Genomic DNA, 20,716 nt, shown 5'->3' on the forward strand with positions numbered 1-20,716 from the left:
TTGTTAATTTATCAGATCCAAAATAACAACCATGGGGAGCGCATGGGGGAGGTAGGGGGTAGAAGGGGGGTAGGAATAGATGGGAGAAAGAAGGAATCAATTCTTGGAGAAAAAAATAATCTATGACCAGATGACACTTAAAGGCACGACAAGAGATTTTATGAAGTTCTCTAAATGGAGGGAGGAGAGAAGTGGCCGACAGGGGAGAGGGAGATGAGAGCAGGCATCAGGCTGGCGAGGCGTGTGTTAGGGACGTGGGCACGCAGCCAGGACCCGGGGTCCAGGAACCAGACGTCCATCCGGCCGGAAGGGCAGGGCCCGGCCGGGGTCCGAAGCAGGGCACATCAGAGATGGCCCGTCTCCCCGCTGACCGCCTGTCCTCCGGGCAGGTCTAGGGAGACCCCGCTTTTCCAGGACACACCCCGTCGGTGGCCCCAGCCTGTCCCCTCAGGTCAGCTGGGGGGACGCGTGGACGCCCCACGGGGGCCCTGCCACCTGCACACAGGATTTCCCGTGTTTCTGGCTTCTGGGTGGAAGACACAGAGAAGGCCACAGGTACAAAACGGATCACCCCTGTGGGTTTCTGCCCAGTGGAAAGCACCACAGGGGCAACGTTTGGGCCCGGCCTGCCTTCCAGGAAGGTGGGGGTTCCTGCCCCTCCGGGGAGCGGTTCTTGGTACAGGGAACACCCCGTTCACACCGTCTTCAGTGGTTAACTCCAGAAGGAAAGTCTGCTGGGCAATGAGCGTGAGGGAGCAGCCCCTGGCACAGATCCTCCCCCAAAACCCACCTTGGTTTTAAGATACTAAGGCATAGTAAAAACAGCTTCAGAAAAATATTCCAACCTGCTCTTAACTCGCCACCCACTTCACCTCTCCTCTACCCCAAAAACCGAGCTCAGGGCTAGGTGCCTCACAAATTCCAGGGCAGATAAAAGAACAAATGCACAAGCAAAACAGCATCCTGGTGCGTTTAGGATCCCGTCCATGGCCGAAAGGTGACTGGTAAAAAGCTAATTCTGGGGTACCAAAGAATGAAGGCAGCGACTTGGGTTTTGATAAGTAAAATAGTTACTTAAAAAAAAAAAAAAAAAATTTACAACTACAGAAATCCTTCTAAACACAGTCAGCAGATTCTATAAAACTGCAAACACCTTAAATCTTCAGAACCAAAACAGGGCTCATATTCATACGATAGAAAAGCATTTTTTGTGTGTGTGGCCAGATGAAGAGATTGGTTTTATTTAAAGATAGGTTTTTTCAAAGATGCGAAGTGGCAGAAAAGAAGACCTTTCCTTCCAGGACACTGAACTGCAAGCCTTTATTTAGCTGGAGGAGTTCAAATCCTTTGAGTCCTGACAGCAAAATAGCCAGGGCAAAACCTGCTTTCAACATCTCATTTTCCAAGGTAAAGATCTGAACGTGTTCCCATCATTACTGTTATTATTTTAATTCTTAGCAATGCCTCCTTTTCTGAGGCACGTGTTCATCACAAAATATTGGCATTCACCTTTCTTGAATCATTTTTGGCTGTTGTTTCAGTAAAGAACTCATTAGAAGTTCTCACAAATGCAGCAGTTCCGTGCAAGGGGGTCATACAAAATTTTAAGTAAAACAGAGGATTTTCTTTTTTCACTTTGAAGTTACTTAATTTTGTGTGGTCTGGGATTTCATTACAGTCAAATAGCTTGGACTGGCTAATTCAGCAAATTATCGGCTGCCTTAGAAAAAGGAAAAAAAAAAAGAGAAAGGAGAGTGAATTTCTCAAATTTAAGCAACTGCACAAAAGACTTGCATATGTCAAAACGCTGTACGAAAGTCCTCGTGAATGTAGCACCATTAATCAAACCTCGATCTGGTGTCACTTTTGCCAGTATAAACGATGCTGTGCGGCTCGGCCCCTACACTGGCTCGTGCAGGGGACAGACGGAGCCCGCCCCTCCCCAGGCTGCCGGGAGCCCCCAGAGAGCCTGTTCACAGCCCAGGACTCGGGAAAACCCAGAGCTCTGGAGAGGCCATCAACAACCAGCTCTCCTTGGAGAGGGATGGGGAAATGGAGGACCCCACGTGAGCACGTCCCCCCTGATCTGGAAGGAAGAGTCAGTCGCAGGAGCAGTGAGCCGGGGAGCAGGGAGGGTTGGAGCACACAGGACCCCAGACTCCACTGTGGGAGTAAAGAGAGAGCTACCGAGCGACAAAGCCATCCCCAGACAGCCGGATGACACGGACATCCACCTCCGGCCTTCTTCTTTACCCACTCCCCATGCAAAATATCCAAGTGTGTCGGCAGCTAATGCCACGTTCAGAGAATGGTGCCCAGCTGATACCCCGCACTCAAGGGTGGGGTGCAGGACACACTTCCCCAAGGGCATTTATTGCCACTCGGAGGTCCAGATGCAAGGCCACCACTGAAGCCAGAGGCCAAGTCCTTGCACATCACAGCTAAAGGGGGGCCTAACCAGGCTGGGGTGCCGTCCTCAAGCCACAGGTGAAGCAGTCGGTCCTCAGAGGACAGGAACCTGCCCCCCAACTCTTCCTTCCCCACATATGTCTTTTTTCCCATGCATCGTCCTATCTATAATCTGCGTTGAGTTACAGCTTGTGAAACTCCTCCGAGCTCCAAGGCAAAGGGTTTCTAAACTAAAATTATTTTTTAAACAGTTTCCAGCACACCGGAGGCCACTGCCCAGGCCAAGGGCTGCGAGGCAAATGCATCCCTTCATCTCCGAGTTGTCAGATGAGCTCGCGGCAGCTATATGTGCACAACGGGCTCGATTCAAACCTTAAATGAAGTAGAGAAATCATCAGATAAATTGCTGGCCCTCCATACTCAAGAGTGAAGGCTCTTTCTCCAGCTGATGACAGCACTAGGCTTTTGTCTGACCTAATTTATTTCTCTTTCAAGTTAGAAGAAAGCACTCTTTCCTGTTGCAGGGCAACCTCTCCTGGGCAGACACTGAACTCGAGCGTAAGACTCAGCGTTGCGGTGCTGGCTGCAGAATTCTCGGACCTGGACAGAGGACATGATGGATCCAGAAATCCCACGATATGCCCAGGTTTGGGGGAGAAACAGTCTCATTAAAAGCCACCCATTAAGTGCCCTGTTGGGGGTAAAAGGTGTAGGGAGCAACACTGGGTTTAGCAAACATACATACTCCTTCCAAAGCAAGTTTTACACGTTATTTGAGTTGGCATTTTAAGTCTTTGGGGAATGTTGCTATTTCCCTTTGCGTGGTGGAAACATCAGCTAACAAATGGAACTGAGAGTCCAAGTGGTATAAAATTTGAGCTGAAAGGATTTCCATTCAAGGTTCATGACTGCCAAAAGCAGGTCTCCTCGGCTGTTTCCCGGGTCTGACATGCAACACAGAAACGGACAGCATTTGCCCAAAATGAGGTACACGCTTCACAGACCCTCCCCCCCTCGCCTGATCACGAATGCTTTAGCAGCAACATGGAATTTTCAGAAATTCAGGGGGAAAACACACCCATTCAAAATTTACACTTTCAATCATTAACCAAAAATAAAGAGCCCAAATCTGCAAATGTGGGCTTGTAAATCAATGGCGAGGGCTTGAAAATAGATTTCTCAAACTTATCATCTCATTTTGTCTCCACGAATCTCTGCAGGAAAATCAATATTACAACTTCACACTTGAGACATTTTGCAGCAGCGTCAACTGCCGCCGCGGCTGGTGGAAGCCGGGCCGGGCCCGGAGCGGCGGCGGCGCCCAGCATGACACGGGCGCCGGGCGCCCCCTAGCGGCCGCGGCAGCGCCAGGCCAGGCTCGGCTCCCGGGCTTGCCATCCACCCAAAGCCAATTCAACTGAAAGTTTATTTTGGAAAGTATTTTATCACAACAAGCAACAGAGAATGAAACGCAATCCTGATAGGAGATGAAAGCCGGGAAGAGAAGGCTGGTGCAGGCCTCGTTGTCAGCGGAAAGACCGTGCCAAGAGTTAAATTCTGATAAGGCACTAGATAGAGTGCGTTCTACAGGAGAACATATTCCCCATCCGACCGTTTTACGTGGCTCCATCTCACCTGAGACATAATTCTAATTATTGCACACCAGAAGCTGGCCTTCCCTTTGGTCAAGTAACATGCATTTAGTCCCGTAGTGATGAGCAAAGCGTCCCACCCAAAACGATCCCAGCAATCCAACCCCAGCCTCCTTGGCTATTTCTAAGGCCGTTTTCTTAAAAGGAACTGTATTAGCCCCAGGACTTGGGAAATGACTAGTTTCATGTTATGAAATATTTCAAAGGCCAGACAAAAACCGCCAAGGCCAAAACACAATGCAGACAGCAACGTCCCCCATCAAAATATATATATGTACACATATATACATAATATTCTGAGGAAAAAATACCCTTTAAAAATATTAGGGGTTGTTAAAATATGCTCACGGCTGTTTTCTCTCAGGTGTGAATTACAAATGAATAAAATCAGCCTGGCATAACACCTTTGATGAACACATCTTTATTCTCCCGTGGAATCGGAGCAGCTGACTTATATCACACTTCTAATGATATGGGGTTCCCTTCTGTGCAGAAGGCAGACAAACTTCATTCCCCCTAACCAACCACCAAAAAAAAAAAAAAAAAGAGAAAAGAAAAAGAAAGGACCAAGTCTCATGAAATTTATCAGAGGCCCTATTTTGCAACATACGTGGACAACTGGAGATATACGATGCCCTGGGGAATTAAGACAATTATGAGCACAGCCACCTACAAAACATACAGCTTAGAGCAAAACCTAATTTAAAAGCCAACCGTGGAATTAACACAGCCTAACTTACAAGTCGAATCTTGGGTCTCTGGTTGTTTTGCAAAACTGTGAATTCATATGGAAAATTATTAATCTTCCAAGGAAACCTGTTGGTGGGTCCTTGAAAAAAAAATCACCTTAATTGGGGTTGTGTAATTTACCAGGGGCATCTTAGTTTCTCCAGAAAGCAAGAGCTTTTTCATTCATTCAAGTTTATTTCCCTGGACCCTCGTCCTGTCTGGCCCCGCCAGTTCTGGGTGGTCAATTGATACTTCTTTCCTTCCCATCTTCATTTTTGTCACTGCGCTGTTGTTTGTTTTTATTAAGAGCTATGTCTGTCCTCCGGGTTTAAAAGCCATATCCATCTGGGTCAAACATTTTTGAAATAAACCAGAAGTCCAGTTTTTCATCGCCAGCTGTCTCCCACACTCTCTTCTATACTCTCCCTCTGCTCAAGGGCCCTGTCTGTAAATTGAACCACTCATGAGAGAATCCTTCTCTGTCTAACTCCCACCCATCCCCAGACAAAGATGATCGATGCCAGTCGTCTTCTCTCCTGGCCTCCCAGTTCATCAGCACCCTGAGTTAACGCCATGCCAAAGAACCTGAGGCCCGCAAGCTGCCACCCCAGTGACGAAGACACACCACGTTTTAGGTCATTTCTTTCACATTTAAAATCTCAACTCTTGAGCCCCAGGTGGGGGTGGTGACAGCACCCATTTTGCTAGCCTGGGCACCAGCGTGCCCTAAACTCCCTCGGTTGTCAGGAAAGCTCTTCCCCAACCAGGCGGGCTAACACTGCACCCCTTCTCCGCCTCTCCCTGCCGGTGCTCCCGGGTGAACACAGGACAGACAGAAAAAGCAGCTGCTTTTTGATAATAAATGGCCTGCTCTGAGAACTGGTTACACCACTCTCTCTGCTCAACCACCTGCACACACCAAGGTTCCCAGTGCCCCTGGAAGGCAGCGGCCAGGATTTCCTCTGCCCCCTGCTCTCTGTCTCCCCTTTTCCTCCCCACCTCGCTTCCCCTCCACCTCCCTCCTGGCCCTCGGCACTGCTCCGGCCTCAGCCAGCTTTCCCCAGCACCAGCACCACTCTGAGCCAGGCTGAGAGGCATGGAACAAATGCAGGATGGAAGGATTTTGAACCAGGCACCCCTTGCCCCATGTGCCCAGTGGCCGCCAGCCCCCCCGGCCAGGGCTCTCTCCTGATGTCCCAGGAATGTCAGGAGAGGAGAGAGTAAATGCAAAGCAAACCTACCTGCTTCCTTCCCCCTTACACACAACTGCAAACGCTTATGGCTCCAATCGCTGCCGCCAGCCTAGCAGCGTACCCTCAACAACTCCCCCTTCTCCCACCGCCACCCCCCCACACACACTTCCCCCTCCTCAAAAAACGACCCTTGCATTTATACAGAGGCTAACGTGGGAGCAAATTATCTCCTGGAGAAATTAGGCATCTGCAAGTACGGACATTCTAACAACCACCCCACCATCTAAAAAAGGGGGGTGGGGTGGCAGAATAAGCAACCGCTGTGGCTTGGTAAAGGAACGAAATGTCAACTGGCGAAAAGGACCTTGATCAAACCAGGCTCAAATCTGGTGGCAAAACATTTTGTTTTAAATGCAACCAGCCGAGTCTTCTTTGATGTTACAATGGCGAAAAAGAAAAGAGAAGCCTTCCTTCCCTCCCTCCAAAAAGGCATCCCTCTCCCAAACCGAGCCCCACTTTGTCTATCACCCCCCACCACCACCACCACCAAAAAAATAAATCCACAAATTCTTACTAATGTATCTGCTGTAACAAAGGAGAGAAGGCAACAGCAAATACCGAGCAGATGGCTCCTATGCTGGGTTTTCAGGGGAGGGGAGAACCCTTTTATATATTTATTTATTTATTTAAATTTTTTAAAATATAACATAAATATTCGGCTGTCGGCCGCCCCGCAGCCAGTCCTCGGCAGCGGCGGAACGCACAGCCCTCTCCAGCTCCGCACGGACAGTACAGCCCCAGCTCGGAGAGCTGCGCGGAGGACTGCGGGAACCCAACCTGCCCGCGGTCTCGGTGGCACCCAGAGAATGTTTTATTTTTATTGCAATAAAATAATTTAAAAAAAAAAAAAAGAAAAGAAAGGAAAGAAAAACCAGCCACGGCGACCCAGGCACCGCGAGAGAAGGAACGGCGGGGAAATGTTCGCTGGCGGCGAAGAAGCGGCTCCGCGCGCGGGCTGGGAGCGCTGCGAGCCTCCCTTCCCCGGGCAACCGTGCAGGGGCCCCGGGCGTGCTCCTCTGCAAACCTCGTACCTGGCCCGCTCGCGCTCGTTTGTTTCCTTTTCTAAACAAGCCGAACTGGGGCGCTGGAAGCTGCCGCGTCCCTGCCCCGCTGCCTGACTTTGCCCGTCCCGCCACTTGCAAGAAATCCACAGGATCTCAACCGGTGGATTTCCACCGCGACCTGTCTTGTTTATTTAGATGGGGAAGATGAAAGATACTGAGCTAGAAAGATGGGTAAGAGATTGATAGGTCTCTCCCTCTCTCGCTCGCTCTCTCTCTCTTTTACTATTTTACAAGCGCATCCCTCTCTTCCCACTCCTGGCTGACAACCCCCCCCCCTCCCGTGCCGGGGATTTTTCACCAGCCCCAATCTCCCCACCTTTTTTTGGAATGGGGGGAAAGAAGACAAGATCATCCCAGGAGACAGACGGAGGTGGGGAGATGGTGGAGGGGGGGTGCTGGAGCCCGGCAAACAGCCGCGCAGCTGGATTCTTTTGCAAATAGAAAGAGAAGGGGAGGAGAAAAGCGACGGCGGAATCCGAGAACCCGCGTGGCGGGCGCCCTTGCCCGGCACGGCGCAGAGACCTGGGACCGGGGGCCGGCGGCCGCCCCTCGCCTCGCGGCTCCCCCGGGCCGCCGCGCACCCCGCTCTCCTCCGCCCGCGCCGTCAGCACGGACCCACGCGCTCGCCAACTTTTCCCCACTTCCCGGCTCCCCCCTCCCCCTCCGCTCCCCCAGCCCCCTCCCCCTCCTCTCCAAACCCCGCCACCAGCGCCGCCGCAGCCACACACGCCGCTCGGAGGGGCGAGCGTCCAGCTGGGCTCGGCGCGCACACACACACCTCCTCCAGCCCGCGCGCCCCCTCCCCGGCCCGAAGCCCGCTCCCAGGGCCCGCGAGCCCCCGGCGCGCCCGACTGAGCCAGCGCCCCGACTCCCCGGGCGGCCAAGAAACTTTCCTATGGCTCCCCGGCCCCCTACCAGGCTCCCGGCCGCCGCCGCCGCCTCTGCGGGCCCGCAGGCGGCCCCAGCGCCCGGCTCGGCCCGGCCCGACTGCGCCCGGCTCGGTGTCCCCTGCCCCCGGCGCCCGGAGCCCCGTCGTCCGGCCCCTCGCGCGCACTCCCCAAACACTTACGGGTGATGAGCTCCCTCTGGGACAAGTGCTGCGGGTTGCCCTGTTTGCGGCGGGACATTGCCCCGGCATCTATTCTGGCATCGCCCGGAGAGCTGCACCGATGAGGGGAGCCGGGGGAGGGGGTTCCAGCCGCCGCCGCTGCCGCCGCGCTTCTGCCGCCGCCGCGCCGCCGCCTCTGCCCGGGTTGGTGTTGTGTGTGTGTTTTTTTTTTCCCCTTCCTCTCTTGCCCTCTCTTCCTCCTCTTCTTCTTTATTTTGCTCTTTCTTCTATACTGCTTTTTGTTTTGTTTGCACAGAGAAGAAGAAGAAGAAAAGAAAAACCTCTCGGTTTAAAATAGACGAGGAAAAAATCAAACTGCTGTTGCTTGCCGCCGACTGGCTGGTTTCTTTAAAAATATATTCTTTTGAAGGAAAAAAAAATCGCTTGCACTTCTTCAAACTGCTTGGCCTCTTGGACTTCCAAATGTCTTCTTGAACTTAAACCGGATTTCGCACCGGCTCCTGACACTTTCGGGGGCTGGTAGATGGAAAGCGCACTTCTACCAGGAGGGGGGAAAAGAGGGAAAAAAAATTGCAAAGAAATAAAAATAATAATAATAATAATAAAAGAAAAAGGAGAAAAAAAAAGCAAAGAAAACTTGGGGACTTGTCTCGTACCCCCCTCACCCCGCCCCCTCAAAAAACCCAAAGCAATGTAAAACTGCCCCGATTCGGTTGTTTCTGGGTTTTCTGAGGGCTGCCTGGTTTTTTTTGTTGTTTTTTTTTTTTTTTCTCGGAGACTGACCCTTCTGAGGCTCTGGGGGACTCCAGGAGCGGTTCCTTCCCAGTTCACCTGGCAGGCTGGCGCCGGCCGGAGGGGCTGCCGGGTCCCCACGAGCGCTCCCCTGCGCTCCCCTGGCGCCGCGGCCCGGGGGGAGCGGGGCTGAGGGTCGGCTTGCCCAGCGCGCCTGGGTCGGTGCGGGCGCGGACTGGGAGCTATAGATTGCAACGTGAAGATGGCGGAGTCCGGCTTCTCTGGGAGCTCTCGGTCTCTCTATGGCTGGGGCTGCCTCTGTACAATGGGATAAAATTCAAGTTCAAGTGCGGACGTGACGTTTAATCTGCACTAGAGACAAAAAGACCCAGAGAGTCGGAGCACTGGGGGCGACTAGCGGTGGCTTTTTAACATTGTACCCTGCAAGAGAACAAGAAAGCACACACACACACACAGAGACACACTCTCTCGCGCGCGCGCACACACACTCGCCCGTGCGCACACCCGCACCCATGCCGGCCACACGTGCAAGTCGCATTTTTGTGCGCTCCTCTTTTCCTGGTGCATGGGAGGCGCAAGGGGGGGGGGGAGGGACGGTGGGCAAGATATTTTTAAATAAAAGAAAATCCTTTTCTTTATCCCTCCTGGGAACAGGACCCCCTGAAAAGGGCGGGGGGGCCTAGAGTACGTTGGATCGATAAGACTCCCCACCCATCCAAAAGCTCTCTCGGACTTGGGGGAGGCGGGTGCTGCGGAAATGGGTTGGAGACTGGAGGAAACTGCCAACGGCTGTTTTGCTTTACTTTTGTTTTATTGGGGAGTCCGGGTTAAACTTCCAGAAAGTGTCTCCATTTAAAACCTGATATTATACAGACTTTGAGAGAGAAAGATGAACAAAATAAAAGATACTAAAAGAGAATTGAGAGCACATGGAGGGGAGTGGGGTGAGATGCACGTGAGACCTTGTTTGAGTCCCATTGCAGAAGGAATATTCACCCGAATCTCTGCCCTCCCTCCACTCCACCCCACCCCATTAATTCCTCGGAATCAAACACGGTCCCACCGCCTAAGGCCGAGGTCTGTGGGAAGCGTGGGGATTAAGGGACGGGGGGCTCCACGTGGGAAAGGGACTTGCAAGAACTGACCCAGGAGTAGCGTGGCCGGATCTCTGCACATCCTCGGGTGAGCGACCCCCCGGATCCGCTCCCTCCCGTCCCCTGACAATTCCTGCGACCTAAAAGGGACCCCTCCACCCTCACCCCAGTGCCCCTCGGCGCAGGGCAGGACTTGAAATCGCCCGGCAGACTGGGAAAGACACAGCTGCCTTGTCAGCCGTTTGATCTCCAGCCTGGGAGGACAAGACGAGTTGTGGGGGCCTGTCCGGGGACAAGGCCTGGCCGCGGTCTCCGCGAACCGCCCCCAACCCCCCTCCACCCCGCCCTCCCCAGGCCGCGGCCAAATCCGTCTATTTGATGACGGGGCCTCCTGGGCTGGGCGCGCCACGCGGCTGGACGCCTCTGACTTCTCTGGGTTGCTCGGGTCTCGGCCCGGGAGGTGGCCGAGGCGGGTCGGGGCTTGGCTCCAGGAGAACCCAGCTGCACCCTCCCCACCTCTCCCCACCCCGCCCCTAAGCCCGGCCCCGGCGGCTTCACCCCAGAGAAAGGCTGAGCCGTGACGCCTCCGAGCGCGCCGCCTCCCTCGGGGCCTTTTCCTCGAGGGGCGCCTGGAGTTTTTGTTCGCTCCGCAGGTCCTGGGTGGGGCGATGGCACCAACAGCTTAACAGCGTGCAGCGCCCACGGACGAAGACGGAAAGAGCTCCCTGCCCATCCCACTACCCCCAAAAGCACCATATAATGTGTCCTAGCGGACAGTTCTGTGGATAGTGGGCTGCGGGGTCGGCCGACGTAAGACCCTGCGTGTGGAGACGCCGAGGTGGGCTCGCACCTCCCCACCCCCTGCTGCTAGCCACCGCCCACCACCCCAACTCCACGTGGTCGAAAGTCCAGAAGCGCCTCCCTCTCCTTCTAACCCGCGCCACCGCCAAAATCTTTGCATGAAAGTGGCCTAAGTGAGAAAAAATTGCCCACACGCACCTTTAATAAAGTTCTTAAGAAAACCACAAACCGGCCATTCCGACTCGCCCAGCCTCCTAAGTTTGGGAGATCACCTAGCCCGCTCTTTCTGGGAAGCGGCAGGATGAAGCCCAGAGAGGGTGAGCGCCCAGCCCAAGGTCACCCAGCGCGTCGGAGGAGGGTGTGGACTCGAATCCCCGCGGCGTGCCTGTGGTCCCGCGCCGCCTGCTGTCCGGGGCCCGAAATCCCGACACGCTCCCCTCGCCCTCCAGGAGTTGATTATAGAAAAGCAGGGGGACCCGGTGGCCGGCTGGGGGGGCGGGGCACCGCGGGGGTCGCGGGGACGCTGGGGGCCCCAGCCTGCAGCTGCTCCGCTGGCGCGCGGTCGGGCGGCGGGGGCTGGGGAGGGGGCACCTCCGCCCCACCCCCAGCAGGAAGTGGCGGGGAGGGGGCGGCGCGGGCCCAGATTGACCCGGGGAGCACTTCCTCATTGGCCCCACTCTGCCCCCCGACGGCGGGAAGATGGACGCGCGGGCGGGCGGGCAGGCGGGCGCAGGGCCGGACACGCCGCCGCCTGCGCGCTCCACCTCGCGGCGGCCGGGAGAGGCTGCCCTGCCCCGGCCCAGCCCTGCGCTGGCCCCGGCGCCCTCCTCCTCGTCTCCCGGGAGGCGGCCGGGCTCAGGCAGCGAGCGATCCCAGCTGCCGCTCCAGTCTCCTCTTTTTCCCTCTGCCCGTCTGGCACGGGCATCATTAGCGCTGAAAGCTGTTAATGTCTGGTCTCACAGCTCCCCCTTTAGTCTGGCCGAGCACCCTGTCTCGCGTTCCAAGCAGGATCAATAGCCGCCTCTCGGCCGACCTTGACCTCTCCCTTGACCCCGCCCGCTTGGGCTTCTGGCCCACACTGACATTTCCACACTACCCCTGGGTGCCCAGCCAGCGGAGGGGGGCGGCCAAGCTCGGCCCCCAGCCGCGCCCCCTCCCCTTGCTCAGGACCCCAGGCAGCATCTTCTGAGGTCACCCCCTCCCCCCGCCCCACCTCTGGATCTACCAAAGCTTTATTTGGAATAACAGACACCCCAGCCCCCAAAAAGGGGGTTCAGGCGGTTAACAGATAAAGATGTAGGACGAAAAGGTGCAGGTCCCAGCGTGCTCCTGAACTGACAGCACAACAGCTGAGACTGATTCCGCAGGTACTTGCTGCAGGCCCACTGTGTGCTCGGAGCTGGGCTTTGTGCACGCTGGGATCGCGTGGAAAGAAATGCCACATTTTCCGCACTATCTTTTGAAAAAAGAAAAGACAGCAGATGTCAAAAAGCTTGTTGAGTCCACAAATATTTCCCTGCTCTACTTTTCTCTAGCTTCCCAGTGCATTCCAGCAGGTAATCCCTCATATTCTCCATCCCTTTAAAGGTCTTTATAGAGGAATAGTTCAGAAATCAGAAATCATTTCACCAAATCGAAGCACATTTCTGTTAGCCTCGTATGGGACTCTCATTCCCTGTGTGTAACATGCCCTGGGGTGGGGGCAGATCAAACACACACCTGAGCCACAAGCCAGACTCTTTGTTAAAGATTGTTTGAGCGATTCTCAACACTTAACTCTTAGCTAAATTCCGACTCTATTTCAGATTCTACAGTGTTATTATCTTTGCCTCCTGAGTTATATTTCATATTTTGTCTTTACTAAAATTTGGAAAGAATCAAGAGAAGTAATGTCTGTAGAAATGGGAACTCCCAGTGTTTCTGCAGAGAGAAAAATTGACATTTCACTCCTTGTTTGTTAAAACAGGGATCCATCCTCTAAAATGTAGTGGGATATAACTTTGTAGCAATATAAAAACTCAACAATACATTTTACCAAATCCCTTTGGACTCCATTTCTTGTGCTTAAAAAAAAAGAAAAAAAAATCCAGGTGGAGAAGGAGAATCTTCTCATATTCACAGGTGTAGGACAAACTCAGAAGCAAAACCTGTCAGCTAGTTTCTTATTCCTCAGTATCCATAAACACTATTGACTGTGAAGATGAGGATAGCTACACTGCATTGATCTGATCAGCGTATTGACTTGTTCTAGCTTGTGAGAAAGCCCCAACAGAGGCACTCACAAAATCCTATGTGCGTATTAATAAGGTTCCCAAAGTGGCCTTTTTCTCCTTCCTTACAATTCTAGAATCTTTAGGTGCTATCAAATCCAGAAGCATAAAAAGACAAAGAGGCTTTTGGGTTTCCTGGCACATCTTCTAGAACTGTTTTATTCATTTCTGAAAATCACAGCAAATTTCTGGGTGTCATAAGCACTCAGAAAAGGCTTTGCAAGATTTGGAGTTTTTTGCGTTGTCACCTTATAGCAGAGGCAGGACCACAAACGCTCCTCCTGAAAATTGTTTGGCTGATCCTTTGCATGTACTGAATTCAACGACGTTGCTTTCGTTACGATATGATGTCATTTGTACCTTATTTTTTCCTGCAAGTCATACTTGGGTTTGATACAGTAATACATTTCTGACTATTGCATAACTACATAAAGAGGCATGGTTTCTGCTGTCTGTACATCTGCAGCCTGCAAGGGGTTAAAGTGACTTCACTGTTCCTGATTCATGTATTATTTTCCTTAAAAAATACTTACCCAGCTCTCCGTATATGAAAAAGACTCACACCCACAGTGAATGTTCCTAGTTCTGTCCCTGTCATCAGAAGTGATATTGAATGGCTCAGTACTAGGGGATCTGGAACTATTTCTACAGCTTTCTCACCTCATTTGGAATTTTCTTGCCTTGCTAATTTTAATTCTTTAGTTGAGTCATCAATTCAAACTTGGTAGGGACTGAGGGACTGGCAACACCCTCTTGGTCGACTTGGGAGAAATATTGTTGGTCAAGGTGATGAGCACCCCACCCCACCCCCAAGATCAGAGTGGCTGTGGGCCTGAAGGGGTCAGTACAGAAAGGGTCTCTCTGCTGCTTCCCCTCTTGTCACTGAGTCTCCAACTTGTGTAACTGAAAAGTGCAAAGGGGACGGTTTCCCTGAAGGTGGTGCCAGTTCTGTTTTGATCAAACACACACACACACACCAGTCTGACTTCAGTGGTCTAGTGACCGTCAGTCTGTCCTATTCAGAGCGCAGATGAGGAAGAGAAGGAGAGTGAAAATGGTTCATCTGAGGAAAGAACTGGGATTCAGAAGGGAATTTTCAGCTCCAACCCCGGCTGTCAGCCACTGTGGTCCAGAACTGGAACAAGAGTGAATGAGGGTCTGGTGATAAGAAATGGGGAGAGGGCTGGGGATGGAGGTCACAGTGATTGCCCCCCCAACCAGAGTTGGGGAGGCTGTGAGGATTAATTAGTTTGTATCCTTAAGCAGTTTGAGAAAGAGGAAGTTTCAGCAAAGGCTAAACTGGAGTTGTAGCCCATGTGATTCAGCGGAGGGCCCTCCCCCACCCCCAATCCCCGGCTCTGAAAACTCCTTTCTGTGCTGTGATGAACTACAAAGGAAGTGATGGGAAGGGGAAGCGGGGAAGGACTCATGGAAGAACCGAAAAGCAGAGAGAAGCATGAGTCAGGCAAGCAGCCTTCGGAAGGCGCAGCTAATGAGAACGCTGCAAGGGGGCGCTTACCAAAAAAAATAAAAATAAAAACCAGCCAACACCTTGCTTCAGATATGCCTACCCCAGAGCTGGAAAGGAGAAAGAGTTCTGGAAGATATCATCTGTCGTTTTGTCGTTTCAGAAACAGCCGCGTATGCTTTCGAGTGACTCCGACAAAGGTAGTTTGGATCCTAGAAAACGCTTAAAGTGGCTTTCCCTCTGTTTGATAGAGAAGGGTTAGGGTTGCAAAGCTGACAAACAAGCCCCTACTACACCGCATTTTAACTGCGGGAACGTTATTGAAGATGGAATAATATTTCTATAGTAAGTGGAAGTTATCAAAGTTGTTCCATTATGTACATATTAAAACATTGCATCTGCTTGAAGACACACTTTTGGCTCATTTTACAAGGCAGACAATTTGCTACAACAAAAGATAATTAATGCAATCCAGGGAAAACCAAGACGCTGGATTGCCGTGCATTCTGATACTAGTTTAATCTGGGTCCTTTAAAAAAAAAACGGATTTCACTGTGATTTTAAGCCTCTGGGATGTCTGAAACAACAATGGCTTCTAAAATATGGATGTAGCAATACACTTCCCATTTGAACTTGCGACAAAGCCCTCCCTTCTTTCTCTCTCTCCTTTTCCCACTTGTAAAATGAAATGGAATACTGGACACAGGGGCAGAGAAACCCATCTCCCAACTGTCTCCAGACCATCCTTACTAGCTGCAATTTAAACAGGACAGATTTATGGTCAATTTCTAAAAATCTGTATTTGGTCCTCCAGATTCAAACGGATAGGCTCCTCAGCTGCTGGGATTTAGCACAGGCATCTGCAGTTTCATTATTTGTATCTGCTTAACAGGAACAATTAGAGAACCGAAGAGGGAGGACGCCTGCTTCGGGACCCGTTCGGTATTGTACCCAGGCCACACATTCCGGCTGGGAAGGAACAGAGTAATGTATAAAGCATTAGTGGATTTAACGCTCTCCATGGTGTTTGGGGAATCGAATTGTTGATGTTTCTGGCAAGAACTCATCCTCCAATTGAAATCTATCAAACACCTTAATTAGCTCCACGTACCTGAGTGCACCGAACCCAGAGGCAACTCGGAAAGCACAGAAAGCAGAGGGCAGGAGCTGGCACTGAGGCAGCACGGGCCTCCTTTGCAACCCTCCCTGCCAAGGGCCCGTGGCCTCAGTTTCCAGCCCCAGAATGCCCAGACTGTGGTGTGAAGTTGCACAAATTGCGGCTCTCACCGCAGCCATCTCTGGGGACGTGATGGAGGGTGTTTGGCCCACCCGCCCGGCGTTGGCTGATGGGATGGGAAAGGCCGCAGTGATACAACAGTAACTGGAGCCTTTTTCCGAGCCAACCATTCCACCTGGACCTCCGTACAAATTATTGTTTTCAATTACCACCTGTGTATTCCTTCCCATGCAACTTATTGATGTAAAATTACAGCTACACCGGTATAAATAAGTTATGCTGCAGTTGTAAAATGGAAGAAATTTTGTTGTAGCAATTATGTTCAGCAAGATGACAAAATAAATTTCCAGAGCTGTGCCTGCAGTAACCTGGGGAATTTAAACCTCATAATTTCCATTCATTTCAGATAATTTGGAGTAATTTCTATATGTAATAACTTTGTAATGAAAAACACAGCGGTACTGAAGTGATTTCTCTCTGTTTTCTCCTCCTATGGTATACATGGCACAAAATAAATGACAAAAATAATATTTCCTTTTTATATGTGTGTGTGTTGAGTAATTCCTTCAGCAAAAAATCATAAACTAATACCCTGACTAAATCTCTGTCCACAAAATGAAAAATAAATTGAGTTAAAGAAAGTGAAAAAGTATGAAAGGCTTTGGATGTTTTATTGTGAGTTTATTGGATTGTCTTACTCAGAAGCTCCTTCTGATCTGTAAGGGTTACAGTTCCCTAGTAAGGGGCAAATGCAGGCAAGCCCCCGGACTCCCAGGAGGGGCTGCAGGGGGACCCCCGAAGGCTTCTGGTGGTGCCCCAGAAGCTGCTGGGAGACCCGCTGGCCGGGGCTGCTCCCCCATCGAGGTCTTGAGCGGCGACTTTCCCCCAGGCTGGAAGCAACCCGAGGCCGGCAGCGCTCCTGGACGCGCTGACATGTTTCCTCCCCTAATTAAAGACGCGGCGAGCCCGCTCGGCCTTCTCCTGTCGCGTCCCGGGAGGGCTGATGCACACGGCCCCTGAGCGCGCCGCGGCGCTCCGTAGCAGACGCTCCCACCGAGTTGTTAGAGGGTGACACGGATCACAGCGGCGGCGGGAGCCCAGGGCTGCGTGCAATTAGCTTCAGCCGCCACAGCGCCATCAGGGGTTTCCTCTACATGCAAAATGGGTCTGGGTCTGGGTGAGGCGTCCGCCCGCCGGGGGGTGGGGTGGGGTGGAGTGGGGTGGGGTGGGGGCATCAGCCCTGGGGCAGGGGTCCGCTGCCTCGACCTGAAGCTCTCCCCCCCCCCCCCCCGAGTGCATGCAGCACAGGCGCAGCTCTGGGGTCCCAGACTGTGCTGAAAGTCAGCGTTGGGGTGCACTTTGAGCTGAGTGATGTGGAAAGAGAATGTTCATTCCTCCAGTTCAGAAATCTCCTAAGCCAAACAGGGCTTCCGAATGCCTCTCCAGCCGGCTTGGTGCAGGGTGCAGCGAATGCACCTACATAAAGCACCTGGCACTTAGCAGCCGCCAGTCTGCATCCCTGTGAGTTGTTCCTGCACTAGGTGTTGATGGGGTACCCAAGGACGGCAGGTCCCGGGTTACGGTAGGTACCCAGGCTCTGGCTTCCGGTAAACCTGACCCACCGGTCCCACTCCCAGGCACATGCGGGGGGAAGCAGAAGCCAGTGCCATGCACACACAAAGTGCACAGAGGGCCATGTGTCCCAAGTGCCAAGGGAACAGAGAGCAGGGGCAGGGGTTCTGGTCACAGGTGGCAGAATTCTCCAAGACCCTCCAGGCCTGCTGGGGCAAAGAGAGGCCCTGTCCTCGTTACATAGTTAGGTGGCTTGTTGCACAGACAAGGCCCTTAATTCCAACTTTACAGGGAGCCCCGGCCAGGTGCTAAGAAACAGGTGGGTTTGTGGGTTTTGTTTTTTTACATTTTGCAGGAACCCCAGGTTTGTTGGTCGCCACCTGGATTCAATCTGCAACCACCACCACCCCGCCAGACAGTGGCCAGCAGCTGATGTGGGACTAAAAGGGCAGAAGCAGACTCACCTCCAGATTAGGAAACAAAGCAAGGAAGGGAACATCACAAAGAGAAACAAGGTCAAAAATGAGTGGAAGAGATTACTTTTACTTTTTTTTATTTTCTTTTTTTGTTTGTTTGTTTGTTTGTTTCAGGCAGCAATATCCAGGAAAATATGACCAAGGCTGTGAAATCCAAATAACTGAGGCAGAAAGAAATGGAGTGAAGGAGGAAAGGTAAAAAGATTTGGGGGGCGTGACTCTCAGGTTGGACTGAGTGGAGGAAATGGGCTTGAAATGCAATAAGAGGGAGCTGGGTTAGAAGGAAGATCCTGCTGATTAAATTTTGGAACAGACACATAATAACAATGGTGCTACTGAATTTTACAGCCCAGAGAGCTTTCCGCGAGCTTGTCCTTCCAGCAACCTTGTGCAGGACAGAGCACCAACAGCCCCAGGGTTTGCGTCCCCACCGTGCCCGCCAAAAACTGGGAGACCTCCTGCAAATTGCTTCCCTCTCGTATCCCAGGTCCTCCTGTAAAATGTCCAAGGCTATCGTGAGGGTTGCATTGGAAAATCTACCTGGAAGCCCCCAGCCCAGGGCCTGGCATGGGTAGGCACTTAATAAATTATAGATGACATTATTTTGGAGGCTTATCCTCTGCTTAAGAGGAGATTCACACTCAGTTGGATCTAAGGTCCACACACATCTCAGCTCAGGAGTGAAGAGAAATTTTCCCTAGATTTTGCTCATAAACATATTCAGCAGCTGTTGATGCTGCACCTACTGTGTGCCCGGGAGAGCTTTGTCTGCGAGGGGATTATAGGCTCTGAGCTCCTTGAAGCAGACCGCCTGGCGCCTGCCGTCTCTCCTGTCCCTGGGATAAGCACATAGTAGGTTAGCGCAGAATGAGCCAGCTGGATCTCGTCACAAGACCCAATACACCTGCAAACTAGAGAAGGGCGGTGACAGAGTCACACCCACAGAACAAAGGCTGGGAAGAAGCCCCTGGGCATGTGAGAAGGGATCTTCTCAGAAATGGGGACTGGGGGGGGCCACTGTTTATTTTCTTCTCTTAGTCTCCAAATGTCCTACTGTTGACATTTATGGCTTTTATCCTCAGACAAAAATATTTTTTAAAAAATTTAAAGTTGTAGCAGCTAAATCTTTGGGCTCATTATTCAGAGGAAAAAAACATACAGGCCACAAATGCAAAAAAAAAAAAAAAAAGACTGGAAGGAGATGCAGAAATGACAGCCGTTATTGTGTTAGGATGAGGGGATTAGAGGAGCTTTTAAAAGGACTTTATTTTCCAGTCCTCCTAAAACTGTTAACGATCTGCCATACGTTTTCTTAACCAGTTTTGTAAAGAATCAAGGAACAGTCCTTGAGCTCTGAAGAAGAGCTCTGTGGGGACGTCCGGCCCTGAGACGCGATCACAGGAGGACGTCGTTCTGGGTAGGAGACCACCCTGGGAGTGAGCCCCAGCCGGGCCCAGCGACACTTGCTTTCAGAGGGACACGGAGGTTCCCTCACGGAGGACTGCGGGATCGGGTTGGGTGGGACCCGTGTGTGTCTCCTAGGGCTGCTGGAACAAACCACCACAAACCCAGTGACTTAGAACAACAAGAATTTTTTATTTGCTCACAGCTCTGTAGCTGGAAGTCCAAACCCAGGGTGTCATCAGGGCCGTGCTCGCCTCTTCTAGCTTCTGGAGGTGGCCGGCCATCGTGGCGTCCCTCAGCTTGGAGATACCTCACTCCCATCCCTGCCCCCATCGCCCCACGGCCTTCTCTCTGTATGTGTCTGCGTGTGCAAATTTCACTCCTCTTGTGAGGACACGGTCACTGGACCAGGACCCCGTGCTCCAGTATGGGCTCATTGAACTTGACAACTTCAGCAAAGACCCTTTTTCCAAATCGGGTCGTACCCTGACAGGTACCCGGCTTAGGACCCCAGCATATCTGCTCAGGGGACACAGTTCACCCCACAATAAGACTCTTGAAGAAGCTGCCTTGTTTCTTCCTTCATTTCCTTCTATTGGGGGGCTCCCTGGCCTGAGACCACACACCCAGGCAAGACTCCCAAGGCTCGAACAAAATCCCAGTGGGCTGATTTTGCATGCCCCCCCTTCTCACTGCCCTGGGGTTTTAAGCATGACCAGCTGAGCTCACGCCTTTCACCCTTGCGAGCTCAAGCCTTTCCAGGAGTCGGGGAGCAGCCTGGGGGGGCCTGGGTGCTGGTGAATGCTAAGTGTGGGGTACTTTTAGACACTCACAATGAAGAATGTCCTCTTCAAGCATCCCCCTCCTTCCCACCTTCTGTCATCCGGGGAGATAATTCATTTATGCAGCTTTCACAGAAGACTGACATTTTCGACTTTTTTAGCAGAATAAATTTATAAGGTAAATTAGGGGGTGGGAGCCCTAGTGTCCTAGGCAGATTCAAACTGGTAATTACAGAGGGTCTAATTATGCTTTCACCATGGAGCCTTCTGGAACAGGGAAGGCTACAGGGTGGTTCTCATTGTCCTGCCGAGGATGTTCTCCTGGGACCTCCGCAGGCAGGCAGCGGCTGAGTGGCTCTTGCTCCCAGCCCTGAGCTGTGGCGGGAAAGCACCCTTGTCACCGGCACCCACCACCTATTAGCTGAGAAAACCCTGACCCTGACCACGGTGCCCAGGTGTTCCCCAACAGCTGGGAGGTCAAGCAGTCTTCAGATCAGGGGTCCCCGTGTAGATAAAACAAAAGGCAGTAAAACCAGGCAGTTTTTCCTCCCACTCTGCACCATCTGCATCAAATCCCTTCTGCAGGCTACATTTACTGGCCCACACTAGCAAAACGATCAATTCCCTGGCCTTCTCCGTTGCTGAACTGGGAGCTCCTTGGGGGCAAGGACTGTGGATTTTAC

The 20,716-nt window shown here is 52.1% G+C and overlaps 1 protein-coding gene across 7 annotated transcripts in view; it reads right to left on the reverse strand.

The window, feature by feature from the left end:
* The window catches only part of BCL11B (BAF chromatin remodeling complex subunit BCL11B), a 91,490-nt gene extending 82,262 nt beyond the window's left edge, over positions 1–9,228 (reverse strand). For 2 of the 7 annotated variants that reach the window (XM_037831935.1, XM_037831930.1), the window contains exon 1: positions 8,177–9,223. In XM_037831935.1, the coding sequence (XP_037687863.1) occupies positions 8,177–8,234 (58 nt within the window). In that variant the 5' untranslated portion in view covers positions 8,235–9,223. Of the gene's footprint in view, positions 1–7,074; positions 7,289–8,176 lie in introns of those variants that run through there. The other 5 variants (XM_037831928.1, XM_037831934.1, XM_037831929.1 and 2 more) reach the window with 5 other exon arrangements.
* Positions 9,229–20,716: the final 11,488 nt, after the last annotated feature.

This window comes from Choloepus didactylus, chromosome 4, assembly GCF_015220235.1.
Source record: "Choloepus didactylus isolate mChoDid1 chromosome 4, mChoDid1.pri, whole genome shotgun sequence".
Classification (NCBI taxonomy): domain Eukaryota; kingdom Metazoa; phylum Chordata; class Mammalia; order Pilosa; family Megalonychidae; genus Choloepus; species Choloepus didactylus.